The sequence below is a fragment of the Panthera pardus genome, unplaced genomic scaffold (assembly GCF_024362965.1).
Source record: "Panthera pardus isolate Hobbes unplaced genomic scaffold, ASM2436296v1 HiC_scaffold_20, whole genome shotgun sequence".
Lineage (NCBI taxonomy): Eukaryota > Metazoa > Chordata > Mammalia > Carnivora > Felidae > Panthera > Panthera pardus.
In genome coordinates, this window is record NW_026526766.1 from 63298500 (window position 1) to 63318176 (window position 19677).

At 39.3% G+C, this 19677-nt stretch overlaps 1 protein-coding gene across 1 annotated transcript in view; it reads right to left on the reverse strand.

The window, feature by feature from the left end:
• GRIN3A (glutamate ionotropic receptor NMDA type subunit 3A) overlaps window positions 1-19677 on the reverse strand; it is a 172550-nt gene that overhangs the window by 108296 nt on the left and 44577 nt on the right. The window contains exon 2 of the mRNA XM_019454312.2: window positions 9668-10272. Coding sequence (XP_019309857.2) covers window positions 9668-10272 — 605 coding nt within the window. The remainder of the gene's footprint in view (window positions 1-9667; window positions 10273-19677) is intronic.

Below are 19677 nucleotides of genomic sequence, written 5' to 3' on the forward strand. Positions count from 1 at the left end.
CCTCCCACCAACACCACCTAATTCTTGTCAGGTTGACTTGTTCCTATGCAGTGAATCTAAATATTTATTTTGTGGTCACTTTTAATTTAGCTCCAGAGCTATTGACTACACCAGAAGCTCAATAAAGCCCTTTGAGTAAGAAAGAGGGGAATACTTCTTTTTATATTTATTTATTTTTGAGAGAGAGCATGCACAAGAGCGGGGAGGAGCAGAGAAAGTGGGGGAGGACAGAGGATCCAAAGCGGGCTCCATGCTGACAGCAGAGAGCCTGATGTGGGGCTCGAACTCACAAACTATGAGATCATGACCTGAGCTGAAGTTGGAGGCTTAACAACTGAGCCACCCAGGTGCCCCACAAATGAATATTCTTAAAGTTTCTGTTCTTCTTTTACTGGGGGTGGGGGAAAAAAGGAGAGTTGGGAAGAGATCTACTAATGTTCAGAAATCCCATCTTTTCTCCATGTGACTCATTATCTACAATCATGTTAACTGCCAATCAAAACTCACATTCTCCTTGGGGCGCCTGGGTGGCGCAGTCGGTTAAGCGTCCGACTTCAGCCAGGTCACGATCTCGCGGTCCGTGAGTTCGAGCCCCACGTCAGGCTCTGGGCTGATGGCTCAGAGCCTGGAGCCTGTTTCCGATTCTGTGTCTCCCTCTCTCTCTGCCCCTCCCCCGTTCATGCTCTGTCTCTCTCTGTCCCAAAAAAAAAAAAAAACAAAAAAAAAAAACAAAAAAAAAAAAACAAAAAAAAAAACAAAACTCACATTCTCCAAAGTTCCAGACTTTGACATTTGTCACAAATTCGTACTCACAGTTTTTTTTTTCCCGGTTCTTTATCATTGAAGGGCCCCAAACTATTCTTTCTTTGGATAGTCTTATGTCTTTTAGAGAATTTACACCCAATTCTGATCTTTTACAACCACTATAGAGATCCAGTTGTCTGAATTATTAGCTATTTATATTTGATGTTTCTATTTTAATCCATGTGTGTGATTTTTCATAATTCTTCAAGACTTTTTTCTATTCCTCCTTATTCTCTAAATTATCCTCATTTTGTGTCTCTTCCCCAGGCTCTAGATGGTTTCCCCTTCCTCCATGTTTCTTAGTTTCTGGCACGTGGGTTAATCCATGGTTATCTCATTATTTCTTTTTGTTCTTTCTCTTATTATTTAAAAAAAATTTTTTTTTAATGTTTATTTATTTTTGAGAGAGACAGAGACAGAATGTGAGTGGGTTGGGGCAGAGAGAGAGGGATGCATAGAATCCAAAGCAGGCTCCAGGCTCCGAGCTGTCAGCACAGAGCCTGATGCGGGGCTCAAACTCACGAGCTGTGAGATCATGACCTGAACCGAAGTCGGACGCTCAACCGACTGAGCCACCCAAGTGCCCCTTTCTCTCTCTTTTTTTTTTTTCTGAATTTTCTCTTCTTTCTCTCTTTCCCTCTCTTCCTGTCGGTGGACTTTGTATAACAGAATTGTCAATATTCTGTCATGTTAAAAGGAGATCTTATGTTCAATCAGCTCTTGACCATCCTCAGTTAATCACTGAGTTAACAGTAATAGTTAATTACTATTTTGTTGTTGCTGTTGTTGCCACTCTAGGCCCCCTCCCATTCCCTCTGAAATCCATCTATTTACTTCCCTTTATTATTTTCAATGTTTCTTTTACCATCTAGCCACCCCTCCCCCCATCCCCGTTTTTTTCAATAGCGCCGGAGACCCGTTTCCTAATTGTATGGCCAGCTATTATTAGTTCAGCTTTCACTTTGTGGCCTCTTTCATTGCAGCAGACCCTTGCCTGATGACATGAATTTGTCACCTTAGCCACAGAGTTACCCAAGGTACAATTCTATCAGAGGACATTGCTTTCATTTTGTTCTCCGTGCATGGGACAGCACTCCAAATTAAACATTAAATGTAGACAATTTCTTGAGCTGTATGTGAAAGATGCCTTAACTGTTCTTTCTAATCCTTCTTAGTGATCCTAAAGTGCAAGTATTTGGCAGATGATTACCTCCATCTTTGACTTTTCTAACCCTAAGCCTGTGAGGGTGTGGATTTTGACATTCTCCGCATTCCAGAAAGCAGTCCCTTCCACAGAGTGACTGGTAGGAATAAGTAAATCCTTTCTTCCTACTGCTCTGCTTCCTAACACTGCAGGCTGTCAAGCTGAAAGAGACTTCAGTGTTCATCTAAGCACCCAGAGTACTGAGTCATCTTTGAATCTGCCTGGCCAGAGTTACTGCTTAGTAATGTTTGTGGGGTAAATGCAATTAGACCCATGTCTTCTGCTCGGATCGGACATGAGAGCTCTTCATCACTTTGCCAAAAGAATAGGGCTCAGCCAGCCAGGAAGTATTTGTATCTGCAATTTACAAATTGTTCAAAGAATTAAAATTCTAATACATTTTCCCCCGAATGATGGACAGTATCAAAAATAGAAATTGGTTCAATGGGAAACCTCTCTGAGGATAAGGAATTTAAAAGGAATTAGAAATTGCTAAATTTCCTTTAACAGAGGGCCCCACATATTTTAATCATTGATCACATCAACTTACAAAGCTCACCTTTTAAAATAAATTTCTATCAGTTAAGGGACAAGAGCAACAGGAATTTAATAACATATTAAATATACATATGTACCAACATGAATCATGTGGGTCTATGCTTTGCCAACATCAGCAAAACTCAGTTACTTACAAGTGAAACTGCAGAGTGGAAGGACAGTTCCTGTCCTTCTTGGCTTTTTTCCCAAGAGGAGGAAAATAGTAACCTATGTGATTGTGTTAATATACATTCTGGGCTGTGTTACTATTGGTGTGAATAGTACACCTCAAAAAATCAGACACATGGATATAACTCTCCCTTTTCTTGCTTTCGTGAGCCACAAGCGACAGGCTGGCGCCTTTTGCTTTCTGTGTTTTTCTCTCACATTTGTGTTAGAGCTGTTCCACCCTCTTAAGCTGTTTTCCTTTCCTTCTGCATTTTCGTATGGACCTTGACTCTTCTCCATAATTGTGGTCTGTGCCCAGCCTTTGGACTGCTCCTGGTTGCTTTGCGTAATACCCCAAATGAATTCATTCTAGCTCTCTGGATCTGGCTCCAGCACTAACCCAGGTGCTAATATCCCTTCAGTAATAGCATAGCCCTGGCATTGGCACATCATGCAGTATTTACCAGTCATTCATCCATCCAGAGATTGAAGATTTGGAGACTGAAGTGGCCTGAGAGATAGATCTGGAATTCAGAGTGGAGCTGCAGTATTGCCCTCTATACTTTCATACCTCTTCTTGACATATTTCCAAATTTTATAGTAGATGCATACAAAGGAAAAAGTCAACAAAGAGCACAATATCCTCTTTGGCAAATAAAAGCTTGGAAGCTCTCCTCATTTGGAAAAATTCCATAGTTTAAAACTTGCTGGATGCTGGACTAAGCAAATTTGAGTTGTTTTTATCAAAATAGGGTCCTGAGGGAATACCTCTTTTCTAATGTTCCTTATTTGAGGCTTCCATGACTTAGTGAAAATTTCAGACTCAGCTCTTGGCATGATTTAAGTGACACAGAGAGAGCAGCAAGTTCAAAGGATTTCAGTGAAGTTAGTTCAGTGGCAGGGGTTCCTACTGGAAACATCTGGAAACACAGACCTTAAGCGCAGGTCCCTAAGATTCATGACACCAAGGCATGTGCTTTCTAGAAGTACTGACACCTTGGATGCTCTAGCAGACAGCGCTAACTTAGGAGTAACAGTTGGACACACTAGGTCACCACACAGCAATGGATTCTGCTTGAAGATACAAGGAACCAGAGTTACCAGCATCCAACCCCTGGCTCCTATGCTGAATGCAACTGCATCTTCTCTAAGTACAACTGAAACATATAGGCTAACTAGTTTGGCTCAGTAGGGTCCTTCGGACAAGAATGCTTATACAAGAGTAGTCATGCCTCCTGATTTATATAGCTTTTGACTGAAAGAATATGAATTACAAAGTAATGGAATCCCAATTAAGGAAGGTTTATATCAATTCTGAATTGAGAATTTGGATTTAGATGAACTGGTTTAAACCTTCCCTTATAAAGTACTAGCTGAATGACCCTAGGTATACCACTTGACTTTTCAAGGTGGGAATCCTTATTGTTATGGAAATTAAAGTTTCCAAAGATTAAATAACTTCGCTAGGGTCATGGTGCCAGCAAATTATTGTAAACATGGGTAAGAATATTCAAAATTAGAATTCTATCCTGCAGCCTCAAGTTCTTCTGGACTTGTTTTCACATCCAGGAGTAAAATGGGGCCCATCAATTTATACCTTGGGATTTTTTAATAGAGATTGTTTTAGTCTTTTTTTTCTGAAGTTTCCTAGTGCCTCACAATACCTGGCACATAGTAGGCTGTACACAATATGTGCAGAATCAATAAGTAAAGCAACATTTGTTATTAATGAAAGCCTAGTGAATCTTGGTATTGTCTTGGTATTGCTCGACTATGCAAGTATAAAGATGAACACAGCTTGGACGAGTCTCTAGCATGCTGGACCATTCTTCAAGGACAAATGAAGAGAGGGCCTAACAATGCCAGCTAATGCAAGAGAATAATCACTAGTAGAATGGGTGTTGTCTCACGAATGATAAACAGCTAAGTCAAAGAAAGTGGATTAAAAAATACATGGGGCGGGGGGGCACCTGGATGGCTCAGTTGATTCAGCGTCTGACTATTGATTTTAGCTCAGGTCAGGATCTCACAGTTCGTGGGATCGAGGCCTGTGTCGGGCTGTGTGCTGACAGTGCAGAGCCTGCTTGGGATTCTCTCTCCCTCTCTCTCTGTCCCTCCCCTGCTAGTGCGCTCTCTGTTTCTCTCAAAAATAAATAAACAAACTTACAAAAAATACGGATAATTAGAGGAGCATATCCTCTCTTAGTGAGAGAACAGAAGGGGGATTGTAAGCTTCCTGAGATCAAGGTCCCGGTTTTCTACTCTTTATGTCTCCAGCATTAGCCAAGGGCCTCGCCTGATATTCACAACAAATGTTTTTGAATGTACAAATGAATTAATCATGGCTACCTGATAGAGAACTGACCTGCAGAAGCTGTTCAAAGAATAAAGGCAAGATTCTATGGCCTGTTTAGAAGCTAGAGTAACTATCAGGACTATAATTAGTAAGCCAAAGGGTCAGGGACTTCTTGGGCCAAGAGAATGAGGGGTCTGTCAGTGACTAGACTCTTGGAATTCTTAAAGACCCAGTAACAGTCTTTGTTCGTGCTAAGACTAACCCAAGGGAGCTCTTTCTCTAACAACAATAGATTCATTAGCATGCAGGGCCCAAAGAGAAGCACGGGCAAAAGCCTAACCCTAGGAACAGCAGGTCAAACTACTCACTTTCACTAGAGTCTGGTGTTTACAGTGCAATAAGGAGTAAAGGTGGGAAATACTAAAACTATTTTTGAGAAATAAAAACAATTTTGCTATTGTAATGGTCTAAAAAATTGCTTTCTAGGTTTTTATGCTGTATTACTTTATTTGGTTAATTTGTTACCTGCCATTCAGGTGACATCCAGTATGCATACAAAATGCAAACTTCTTAGCTTGGTATAAAAGCCCTGTGTGGCATGCTATCAAATTAACTACTTTTGCACAACCATGTTGAATCCCTTTCATATTCAATGTATGCTCCAACAGTACCAAATTTCTCTTTTAGGTCTTGGTTCATTTACATATGCCATTTCCTATGCCTATGAATTTGTTCCAAACCAGAAAATGACTTGTTTATCGTAAGATCCGATTCCAGTGTTTCCCCCTCAGTCTTTGTCTATATGGACACATCTCTATTTTTAAGAATCACGTATCCTTTTGTTTTATAATCATTTCCCTACTTTTCAACCTCATGCACTAGGCTGTCAGCTTGAAAACGGCAGGAGGCATGTCTTCATTCTGTCTACCTCACCCTAGTTTAACAAAGAGTTATTGGCCGCACAAAAACACCGGCACATATGCACTTAGGAAGTTATTACTGAATAATATACTAGATATCATCACCTCAAATAATTAACATTTAATAAAACAACTTGCAAATAAATGTTAAAGATTACACTATGAACTTAGTCCCCAAGTGGTTTTGTCTACATTTACATATTATTATTATTATTTTATGAGAGAGAGAGAGAGAGAGAGAAAGCGAGCACACTGTGAGCAGGGTAGAGGGGTGGAGGGAGAGTGGGAGAATCTCAAGCAGGTTCAGGCTCCACACTCAGCAAGGAGCTTGATGTGGGGCTCGATCCCATGATCCTGGGATCCTTGACACGAGCCAAAAATCAAGAGTCAGACAATCAGCTGACTGAGCCACCAGGCGCCCCTACATTTAATTATGATGGGCATTTGCTCTGGCATGTGGGGACCCTGGAAGAATAAAATCCCTTATACCTGTAATTACATCTATGTGCTCTGTCATGAGAACTGTTTTTTCTAGTCTAAAAGCCTATGCTCAAAAGTCCATGTTTTGGGGTGATTTCATTAACATTTTAAAACGCTAACAATTCTGTCAGCCCAAACTAAAAATGGCTGTGTGAGAAATGAGAGCTTGCATAACTGACACTCGCTATTCATGGCTCATTATCCTTGGGACTTTTCATTACGCCGTGAAGAAGTGGGGTCAGCCTCACAAAATTTAGGAACAATTAAGAAAATTACTATATGCAGATGTGACTTATGGACTGAGGATAACGAACTTCCTAAAAGACTGTATTCAACAAAATAAATAAGACTGATGGAAATTCCACAGATGTTTTATGGCTTCAGGCAGCTTTTCAGTTATGCATTATAAAGACTCCTTCCAGAGATTAGCCCACTTCTCTTGAACCTTTCCTGAACACTTTGAAACTTTCTCTTTGACTGTACTCCTCAGGGAGTCTAAGAAGTCCTAGCCCTATTTCCTGAAGTTCTTGGAGTTCGCTCTCAAACACATCCGTGGATATGAAAATACTGCCACTGACCCTCATACATTGTGAATTGCTGCCAGGCACCAAACTTTACATTCTTCTCTTAAACTTTCAAATTTTGTGGGATAAACATGTAGAAACAGCCACAAGGGCAAAAGTTATCCAAGACCCTCACATTTCATCAAAAAGGTAAAACAAAAAACAAAAAACAAAAACCCATGTTTTCAATTTAGACAAAATTTTGTCTACCAGCACCTATTTTTCTTCTACAGCAGCAGATAATGTAGGATGTAAATATAATAAGAAATTTCCTTTCCTTCTTTCTGTTCCAATAAATGTCTATTAAGTGGCTGCTATGTGCTAGGCATTAAACTACGCTGAATAATAGTGTCTCAACAGAATTTCTACTTTAGCTCAGAAGTCAGGCACATGGACAAATAATGATGATGGAATGGGCTAAGTACCATCATCTAATTTCATGTACAAAGTACCATGGGATCCTTGTGAAAGGAGGCATATAACTTTAATATAAATTAAACCTTGAGGAGCCAGAAAGACCAGTTTGATCTTGATAAAATGAACCCCTAGGGTATATACAACCCAAGTCAACAAATATTTCTCCTTGTAGTTTGTAAACGTTTTTAAGATCCAAACAGAATCATTTTCCTTGTGCTCTCCATTGTACATGAGACAGAAAGACACTAAATAACTTAATGTAGGTTTCATAGGGTTTTTTTCTTATCTGCTGTTTATGATTATCCTTCCAAAATGATGACTATTCAAAATCATAAATAAAGGTTTTGCTTATATTTTGTTATGAAGGAGAATTTTCTTATCCCAGTTAAAATCCTGGGCCTCAATTATGTGTTAGTTCAAAAATAGTAGATTAAATCTTAGTAGTGGCTGCAAAATAAAATATGCAAAGACTTTAATCTTGTGGAAATTAAAATACAACATGGGGAAAATAGAAAGTTCAGGTGATGACAGAATATCTAATTTTATCATCAGTAGATTCCTAATAAATGACTTCTGAATTATTTTATTGTTTTAACAACATTCTTTAGGGAGTGTATAGGCTGTGGGTAAACTGCCAATACATGGCATTTGGCATGTTGCCTTGTACATAATAGGTGCTCAGTCCATATATATAGGATTCAATGTAAAATGCTTACGACCTCCTCACATCTTATCACATAGTCATGTCTTCTTAAAAGGCAAGACACTAGGGATGCCTGGGTGGCTCAGTATGTTAAGCGGCCGACTTCGGCTCAGGTCACGATCTCGCGGTCCGTGGGTTCGAGCCCCGCGTCGGGCTCTGTGCTGACAGCTCGGAGCCTGGAGCCTGTTTTGGATTCTGTGTCGCCCTCTCTCTGACCCTCCCCTGTTCATGCTCTGTCTCTCCCTGTCTCAAAAATAAATAAAACGTTAAAAAAAAAAAAAAAAAAAAAAGGCAAGACACTATACAATGGTCTTTTGTTTCTCAATATAGTAAGATGTCCTTGTTCCAAGGTCTGCCTGCTCAGTCAGAAGAGCATGCAACTCTTGATCTCAGCGTCGTGAGTTCAAGCCCCACAATGGGTGTTGACATTACTAAAAGTAAATAAACTTTAAAAATGGGACAAGCCTAGAGCTAAGACCTCACCTCCAAAATAGTCAAAAATTCTCTGATTTGGTCTCTCTGATCACAGGTGGTCCTTTTCAGGAAAAAAAATCTAGGTCCCTATAAAATATCTTCTAAGGATATTCTCCTTTTCCCAAGTATCATGAAAACTAGTTCCAAATGATGGGTTATTCTTTAAATTAAATGGACTTTTTCATTCTATCTTCGAACCAGATTGAGAAACTGGAGAAGAAAGGTACCTAATTAAAAAGAATACGTGTGTGTGTGTGTGTGTGTGTGTGTGTGTGTGTGGTGTGCGCGTGCATGTATGTATTTAAATAAAACCCTTGTGGAACCCTAGTGCTGACTATCTATCTATATATCTATCTATCAATCACAAGGACCCCATGGATAGTAGGATCTATTGTTATGCCCATTTTACATAAATGGATATAAGACATAGGAAACTAAGCCTCAGAGAAGTTAAGTAACTCGACCAAGTCACACAAACAGTAAGTGGCAGAGCCAAATTTCAAGCTCAGAGAGTCTGGCTCCAGGGTCCATGTCTTTAACTACTACTCTATACTGCCTTAAGCATCACAGCCTGGGAGGAAAATGAAAAATCCATTTCCTGCTTGACTAATTTTTTTCTCTATATAGATTCAGAGAGATTTGTCCAAGTCTGTTGATATGAGAAAGAGTGGGCAGGAACAGAAACATTTGTTGTGTTTCTGCTATGAGCCGAGCAGGGTTAGGTACTTTTCATATATAGTTTCATACCTTAATGATCATAGGTCAAGCTATTCAATATAATCCTAGCTTATTAATTAGAAAACTGAGGGTCAGAGTTTTAAAATAACTTGCCAAGAACAAATAGCTAGTAAGCAACTAAGCCAGGGTTTAAAAGCAGGACTGTGTGTTCCCTATTGTACACCACTGCTTTCAAATCTACAGATCAAATTCCAGATGACAGATCATGGGATACTAGCCTATGTAACCAGAAAGCCTCTCAGAAATATTATTAGAGTTTAAAGCTACTCAAAATCAAGATTTCTACAAAGGAGATAGATAGGGAAATTCTGCTTCTTGTCAAAACCCTATGAATGGGAATATAACACAGGCCTCGCATCCTACCTTGATAAATATTGTCCTGAAGTGAGATTTGCAGTTTCCACATCCATGCAGTTCATCGTGCTGGGAATAAGAGCAAGTTCTGGCTGGATCATGGTGGCTGTGGCTACAGCTCTTGCGACCAGCTCCATGGCATCTTGTACATAGTACTCAAAGATGGACTGTGTTGTTTTTCCATGAGCAATGAGCCCTAGGGGCAGACCTTCTGTCCTCAGTTCCTCGACGTTTTGAGAATCCCCTAGCACCCAACGAAGCTCAGGGGGAATTACTCCAAACTGGGTGGTAATTTCAAAAATCCGTCGGATACTTTCCATGTCACAGCCAAACATCACCATTGTGGGCGTGGTGTTCTTAATACTCTCAAGCTGGACCTGCAGGAAGCTCAAGAGGTCCTCGGTGGAGGAGAGGTTGGTGGTGATGTTGATGATAGACCCGAGGTGGAACTTGGAATTATTCTGGGTAAGGATGAGGAAGTCGGTGATGTTCCAGTCTTCCTGGCACAGCAACAAGCTAAAATTGTACCAGTTGTTCATGGTCAGGACTGAGACAGTGACATCAGCGTCAGAACTTAATGAATTTTCTAAACTCAGCTGTAGGTGAAGGGGATTCTGTATTTAAAGATATGAAAAAGAAGAATTAGAAAGCATTGGCCAAAGATGATAACACAGGGTACGTTTGCTTTCTTAAGAGGCTTAATCCTTTATTTTTCCCTGAGATATTCAAATGCTTCTGGGATAAAATTCCCATCATCTGGAAAATTATGTTTCCTATCTAATGGAATTATTGATTCCTGACAAATGATTTCCTTGCTAAGGGTACCAGAGGGTAAATGATTTCTGATGTAAATGTCAGGGCTGATGCAACCGGTCTTACATTTTTATCAGGCTTGCCTACCTCCTTATAGTTTGTCCCCTTCATGTACTCCATTTCTAACTATGGCTGTTATTAACTTATTGGTTAAATTCTCCTCTCAAGTGAAATTTAATTATTTTAAATAATAAGAAATAAGAAATTATGTTTACTTTCCTTTAAAACGAATAGCAGGGAAATCTCAAAACAGTGCAGGCACTTGTATAAAGGTGGTGTGGAAAATGGATACATCCATTTCCTAAACTTTTAGCCTCTGAGGATGGCATTTTTCAATATATATGGTGTTATAGTCTGAATGTTTGTGTTCCCCCCAAAGTCATGTTGAAATGCTAGTGCTCAATGTGATGGTATGAGGAGGTGAGAACATGGGGCCTATAGGAAGTGATGAAGTCATGAGGGCAGAATCATCATGAATGAGATTAATGCCCAAGATGCTTGAGAGAGCTCATTGGCCCCTTCTACGTGTGAGTACACAGTGAGAAGTTGGCAGGCTGTGACCTAGAAGAGGGCCCTTACTCGATCATACTTGCACCCTGATCTCAGACTTCCAATCTCTAGAACTGTGAGAAATCAATTTCTGTTGCTTACAAGCCACACACTCTGTGGTATTTTGTTATAGCAGCCCGGATGGATTAAGACATTTGGTATAATTAGCCATATATACATTGGATAGTTGTACTGAAGGTTTGATTACCTTTGTGTCTACTGAGACTGTATTTTTGCTGTGAAATGTGAAATGTGTGCCATTTAAACACATTTATGCAACTTCCATCATGATTTCACTTACTTATGAAACTCACCAAATCAATGAAGGAAGAGTATCTTATTTGAAAAGTCACAAATTAATATTACAGGTGAAGTGGAAATAGTCCTCCACTGAATAAATTTAATTGTTCTTCCTGAGAGCAGACATTTGACTTACTTATCCTTCAACATTGGCATCCTGAGAATGTTTAGCACAATACCTTACACATATTAGGTACGCAATAAATATTGGCTGAATTGAACTCAACACGTTCCCACTGGAAACTATTAGACTACTGGACTATTTCTGAGAATTTGGCAAACATTCAGGCAAATAATATATGTAGAGAAATGAGGAGGGCTTTCTCAATAAAGCATCAAACGCTGAACAAAAGGGACGTATGGCCTCCCCTTACCCACCTAAAAAACGTGTCACGAGAAATAGGATTTGAGCTGAAGTTTTAATTCTATGAGGGACCGAAAGAAGTTTGATATGAGTGGACTAAGGAGTGGACTATGGGAGGAATACTATGGCCAAAGGCTCTAAATGAGAACAATCATGCTGGTAGGTAGGATGAAATTTTAAAATTTAGTCTACGAATTTAACTTCTGTCCTTCAAATTAAGCTTTTAAGCAGGGTTTGTAATGATAAAAGCAGAACTCTTAGAGGATCATCTATGAGCAACACTCAACAGTGAGAGAGAAAACAAGCCCCTCAGGATCTTGGTTAGCTGCTAAGTGTTTGGAAGCCAGTGTTGGTAATGGTAAGAAGGGCATGAGAAAACGTGTTGCTTTTTTTTTTTTTTTTTAATTAAAATTTAGTGACAAAATCAAATGTGACAGGCAAAAAAGGGAGAGGTGTTAGAAACCGGGAGACAATATCCAGTAGGTAGCTCCAGGTTTCCAGGCTTGAGATGCCATACAAGATCTTGAGATGAGAACAATGGAAGATTCCTCACTCCTACTACTGATTAAAATAAGTTCCTCCAGAGAGTTTTTCTTGTCCTCTTCTGGTTTTCTTCCTTTCTATTTCCTCCTCCATTTTAACCCTCTTCCAGAAGCAAAGAGGAATGGAAGGCAAACTCTACATTTAGCTGGCAGGAACAAATTCTTCCCAACTATCTTCTTGGCATTGGCTCCCTACTCTGTTGCCAGCTTTCTTTCTAAAACATAAATATGACCATATCATTCTTCTGCACCATAACCTCTGAGTCACCCAGAGAACAAATCTCAAAATCAGTAGTATGGCTTAGGAGCCCAATCCTAGTCTTTAACTTCACCTTCAACACTCCAAACATGCACACCAAGATGAGTCATAGTGGACAATTTATTTTTCTTGTATCAGAGTAGGCATTTTCACACCTACACAAATTGGGTATGCTGATCTTTCAACATCTCCAGGATGTTTTCGTCTGTATTCATATTCATCCTTCAAAACTCAGCTCTTCCATGCAGATTTCCAGAAACTAGTTCATGTAGCATTTACTACTGTTTCTGCTGCTGCTAAACTTCAAATTTTTTTTGTATTTAAAAAAAATTAAAAATTGAAGTATAGTCGACAAAACTGCTGATCTTTTTTTTTTCCACCATATTTTGGCATGTTGATTTCCTGTAATGGTGAATTGAGATTTTGTTCATTTGATTGTTCCTCTAACTCCTGACCAAGCAGAAGTAATCATCTCATGTCTGTGTAATGGTCTAATTTTGGTCGTCCTTCTAATACAGAACTCTTCACACCATAACATAGTTATTTGATTAACTGTTTATCTCTCACACTAGACTGGAAGCTTCTTTAGGATAAGGAACAAATCGCAGCCATCTCTTATCACATGGCTCTTAGTTAATCAGAGATAGTATTTGTCAACCGTGGTTTTCTTTTGCTCACCTCAAGTCCTAGACTATGGTCATAATCTCTGCACTGAAAGACTAAGAAAAAGGCCATTTCTAGCAGAACTTCAAGAACTAATATTGCCCCTAGTTGGAACAAAGTCCCATCCATACACTTCCTCAGGAGGGATTCATTACATTGGTACGTTAAGGAGCAAGCTTTAATGGAGGCAGGGATGGAAGTGAAATTAACTAATCATATTGAGCATTTAGCACCAGACACAAACAAATGCACTTGGCATGAGAAGGACATGGTAATAAAATGAAGGACAACCTCCCCACCCCACCTTGGATAATTATTAATCCATATAATCACACTCATCTCTACAAACAATTCTATTAAGAAATTCCAGTTGTTGAAGTTAATCTTTTAACAGACTTGAGGAACACCATGCTTCAAACAAATATTTATGAAATAATAGTGTGGAAACATCTTGTGATATTATCTTTATCTAGCCACCTCAGATGCAGCATCTCCCAATTTCTCTCCATATAATAAAAGCACAGGTGCATGCAAGTGTGTGCGTGCGCGTGCGCGCGCGCGCACACACACACACACACACACACACACACACAGATATGAAAACTTAGGACACTAAAATTCAAGCCTAATCGTAAAACTTCCATCAAAATCCTGGACAAAATATAAAAAAGACTCATCAAACCAAATTGAGAATCAAAGTCTATGTCTTACCTATAGTTTGCTGTTTGCAAAAGAGCAAACCCATGGCCTGAAAGAAGATACACTTTTTTAATGATTTTATTTATTTTTTTAATGTTTATTTATTATTGAGAGACAGAGAAACACAGAGCGTGAGCAGGGGAGGGGTAGAGAGAGGGGGAGACACAGAATCTGAAGTAGGCTCCAGGCTCTGAGCTGTCAGCACAGAGCCCGACACGGGGCTTGAACTCACAAACCATGAGATCATGACCTGAGCTGAAGCTGGTCACCCAACCAACCGAGCCACCCAGGCGCCCCAAGAAGATGTACTTAAAGAAAAATAATTTGTGCATTGCTTACCTCCTAAATCAGAGATTCAATAACAAAACAGCCTAAGAATTAGGAAGCATCTCTCAACCATGCAGACAGAGTGAAGCAGCCTCTTAAGTGCATTTAATTTATATAAATTTTTAAAATAAAGACTCAATAGGGGAAGGTAGGGAGAGAGAAAATATGTTAAATAGTACTGATAATTCTGACTCCCCTAAATGAGTGTACTCTTTATTATATATGACATTATAGATATCATTACACATTGTAATATATGTATATTATTGCCCATAGTTGTGTACACAAAACCCTATATGCCAAACTAAACAGATAATTTAAGGGGCTTTCAAATATAATTTTCCTACATGTTGAATTGAATCTTTATTTCTACCTACGATGACATGCCACTTCGCTCCATTGATTTTTAAAATTTTATTCCCATCATAATCTGTTTCTACATTACTTTGGAGGCTTAAATTCCCAAAAGTATAGGGCAAAAATGGTCATGTTGAAATGCACTCATGGAATGAAATCTCAACAAGTCAAGTGCAGAGCTGGAGGGAGAGAGGAGTTGCCAAGATGGCAATGCAGTTGCCTGTGTCAGAGGACTGCAAGAATGTCCAGGAATCATTCAATGGTGTAAGGAAAGATTGCTTCACTGGCTATGATCAGACTCGATTTAAATATTAAAGTCATTAAATAGTAAAATAAGTAAAATATTAAAATTCCACAGAAAGTAAAATCAGGCAAGAATGGTAAGAAAATTTGGAAACAGAAAAATGATAGAGCGGTCTTGCCTTAAAAGATAATTGAAATACACCAGAAAGTACAATTTTTATAAAACAATAATTAAAACAAGGAAGTACAAACAAAAGGATTAACAGGTAAATAAGTAGAACAGATGTGTTGATGTATGTAAAGAACTACATTAATTTAATAGACTGTATTAGTATATTATAGATTGCAAATCATAAAGGAATATGTAAGAAATATATACAAGATTAGGAGTTGAGAAAATAGATCACTACTGGAAATACTTTCATTTAAATTCCTAATTCTACCATATATTAAAAATCAACTCCAGACCATTTAAAAGTACAATGAGAAATCATTAAAAGATTGGTACATAGGTTTCAGAAATCATAATGATGAAAAAATACAGTAAACTGAACATTACAATATATCTTATTTCTAGCATTAAATATCTATCATAAACAAACAAAAAAACCCAAAGGGAACATAATAAATAAGAAAATATGTGCAACAAATCTGAATAGACAAAGAGTTAATGGTTACAAAATATGAAGAACATTTACTGATCCATCAGGAAATAGAATCCTCAACTGAGCACTCATTCAATCAAGGAAAACAATTTTAAGCTTCTACTGTGAGCCATGCCCCTGCAAGAAATTTCCCATTGCCTGCATAGGGGGTGAGGGATAGACTATACATAGGTATGTAGACAAATAAACACTAGTTATAAATGATCAAAATTACTGTAAATGAAAGTAGTAGGGAGTGGCAAGAGTGGGAAAGGGGGAAGAGGGTCCGAAGAAAAGTGTACTAATCATGATTCATAGGGTAGGTGGACGCAAGTATCCATACTATACAAGCACTCTGCAATTGGGAATTTAGCAAAAATAAGGAATGTATATAAAATGACTAATCACTATATATAGGTAAACATATATAATGATTTATAAAACCACAGACATTTAACTAAAATTGTGGCCTCATTTTGACCATCTGTTCTCCTTCGACTAGGTACTATCTCTCTAGTCCCAGACAAATGGTTGGAGCCATCACAAGCTTCTGTGTTCCCTCTGATTCTTTACTCTCCTGTTTTGTAGTGTCTGCAATATTTTCCCTTAAGTCCTACATGATGAGGGAGCATGAGGCAGGCTGAGGGGCAAAAAAAGCACAAGCTAGCATCCCACCCCCACCCCAAGTGGGATCTATGTGTGTCCTTGGACACTCCCAGATACTCCAGAACAAGGAAAGGGGTTTAACAGTGCTTGCCATGGTAATGTGGGTAACTAAGGCAAATGAAAAATTAAATTCCCTTACTGCCTACAGCCCATTGACAAGTCCTTGAAACTGGCAGAGTGACCTCTCTCTAGGAGCTCAGCTGCCTAGATGATGACACTTTGCTAGAGGCAAAAGAGAACCTTAGCTTAACAGTATCCCAACCTCGAGAATCCTGTAAGTCTACTTCCTTTATCTCAACTGCCCCAAGACATATGCTGGCAATCATACTCCAAGTTTATAGCTCTCTGATATACATTTAAAGGGTCTCATGACTAAGGTTTTATTAAATGGTAATAAATGGCATTTCCCCTAGCAACAGCTAGCCCCTCAAGGTCCTGGAAAGCTCGCTTCCAAAATTCCTTAGAGACTTACTCCATCCCTGACCCCCTCTCAACCTGAGGGCATATAATAAGTTACCCATTTGGACCCCAGTGCAGTTCCTCCTGCCCATGCGTCCTGTCCCCATGCTTTAATAAAATCACTTTTTTGCACCAAAGACGTCTTCAAGAATTCTTTCTTGGTAGTTGGCTCTGGACCACCCGACCATCACCCCAAAACTTCATCACTAAACACTCCTTGCTGGCTTGGCTACTGCCTTCTTCAGTCAACTGAGCTTTTCTCTCCTTTTCTGAGGCAATAAGTATAACAGTTAGGGTTTAGTAATCCTGGCAAACTACTTTTGGGCTGCCTGGCTGGCTCAGTTGATACAGCATGCACCTCTTGATCTCAGGGTTGTGAGTTCAAGCCCCATGCTGGGTATAGAGATTATGTAAGGAAATTAAAAAAACAAAACAAAACAAAAGTACGGTTAAAAAAAAACCAAACTACTCTTAAATTCTGGCTCCATCATTTACGAGACGAGTGGCCTTCTGCAAGTCACTTAGTGTTTCTGAGTCATAAATTCCTCATCTCTAAAACGAAGATCATTTTACCTCTTCCCTTACAGATTCATTGGGAGAATTAAATGTGAGAAGGTGATAATGCATGCAAAGTGCCTGGCACAGAGCAAGGGCCTAGTAAGTGAGAGCTGTTAGAATTTGCTTAGAGTGAAGTCATTGTGATGGACGTGCTTTTTTTTAAAGTGACTGCAATGTAATTTTTGTCTTTGCTATTGTTCTTTTCCCTTTCATCTACTTACACACAACAGCCCCTGCAATAGGTATCTTTTGCAAACACCAATTACACTAACTCGCTAGCGGGAAAACAGCAGCTCTGTCTCAGGCTGGAGGAGAGGCTATTTATTTGGGAGACATTATGTTCACAGCAGAGTACCGGCCTCCCCCCCTCCCCCAACCCTTCTTTCTTTGGTACTGGTTCTAGTGTCACTTCTACAGGTTAAGGAATTTTTTGGCACCAACTGCTGGAAATCCCCCATCAATCTTTGTTCTTCCCGAGAGCACAGATTCAGCTATTTTCTGGATCAGCAAAAGTTTCAAAAACAGCATTGGCTGCAGTAAAGAGCTTGCCAGCTGCTTTGAGACGTTCCCTGACAGAAGAAAAGAGGAAACGAAGCCAGGTTTGCTTTGAGAGTGAAGAAAAGGTGAAATTCTCTCAGCTCTTTCCTGGGCAAGCAAACCATTTAGTTTTGCCTTCTAGGCCAAAGCTCGGAAATCTCAAATGAGCATAATACTTCGACTACTTTTAACAGAGATGAAATTCCCTTCCTTTCCTAAGTCTGTTGATGACTGAAAGTGTTCAAGGGGCTCAGAACTGGCGTTCTCCCCTGCTCTCGTTTCTCTGCAGCCAAAGAGGCTGCTGGAGGTTTGTGGTTTCTCATTATCTCACACCTCATTTGGCCTATATTATACAGAAGGTTTTTTTTTTTTTTTTTTCCCCGAAAATTAAAGCTTATTCCTTTAGAAGCCTAGGCTTTTAAATAAATTAACTGTTTTTTTTTACTGTTGCATTAGGGATTCAGGCAAACAAAAGGCATAGTTCCTGCCCAGAAATTGTAATCTAATAATAATACAAATGAAGAGCTAATCTCTACCAATGGCCATAGTGCTGTATGCAGATTGTCTCATTTTATCCTCCAACAGCCTCACGATGTGAATACAATGATTAGCCTTTTTAAATAAACTACAAAAATGAGGTTCAGAAAGAGTAATTTTTCCAAGGTTGCGCAGTTACTAAGAAATAGAAACCTGGATCCAAAACCCAACTTTGTAGGATGGGAAAGCCTGTGCTTTTGGCTTTTCTGTACTGCTTCTTCCACTTGAGAAGAATATCATATGAAGAAGAGCACTGACATTTATGGATCTAATATTTATAGTTCTGTTTGTTTGCAAGTAATCCTAAAGGCTCAAGGAATCAAGTCACTTTTAAGATGTGTCATGGCATGGGTTAGAATGACGTGTCCTGTGTGGCAGGCACTTGGAGGCCAGTGGGGGTGCTGGCCTGCTGTCCCGGACACACATGGCTTCCTAGCAGTTTTCTTCATTCGTCCTTCCATTTGTAGCAACTCTTGTGAGATGACAACACTTGTATTTCTTCATTAACAGAAATTTAACAAGCTAGTTATATAATTAGTGACATCAGTTTTGTGTTTGGTAGAATAAGAAAAGTTTGGAAAGCCTAACAAATTTTTCATTTAGAGTCTACTGAATTTCAGGGTTGAAACTATAATCTATAATGGTGGTCAACTATCATGTATGGGGATGTCAGTAATGATCTTAGAACACCTCCCTCAGGATTTTTGAGTGATATATAAAACAATATATAACAAAGTAGTAAAATACAATGAATGCTTCAGAAAGCAGGATTTTGGATGTATGGTGCAGTTGGCATAATATTTATTGCCCATCAGGCTAGGTGCGGTCTATTTCACTGCAGCAGTATGGGGAAGACTAGAATTCACCTCCTGGAATAGAGATGACACTGGTAGGCTGACCTCGTCGTAGGAGGAAGTGTTGGTATGTGTAACATTGTCTTCAAAAACAACTGGCTGATTTATTCATCCAACAATACACATTGAAAGCCTATCATATGCCAGGCCACTGACAGAGTGATACATGTCTTCAAGCAGAAGAAACACTGTTAGTATGCATGTTATACCCTTTGAACCAATTCAATCCTTCTTCATCCCACACCGTTTTCCAAAAACGGAAGTCAGGGGCATAGCAGGTTGGTTTGTGGTGGCCACTCAAATTTCCTACACTGAGCTTTTGATCACACATGTTTTTCTCATTCTAGTTCCATGTAATTATTGATACCCAATTTGTTGATCCAGGTTCCACCCCATTTATGCCTTTTGTCCTAGATGATTATAATTTGTTTCTCTCACCTGACCCTCTGTAATCTTGAAAGCCTTTGGCTCCCACTCACTCTCTGAGCCCTGCTCTCCTAGACTGCTCACGTAAGTTTACCCTCCCCAGGTGCAACCTCTGGTGCTTAAAACTGTCATTTGGTATACTTGGGGAAGGGAGGGCTTCAATCAAAAGGATGTGGCTATGGAAGATACAGTCATATAGTGCTCAGGAATGTCCCAACACAG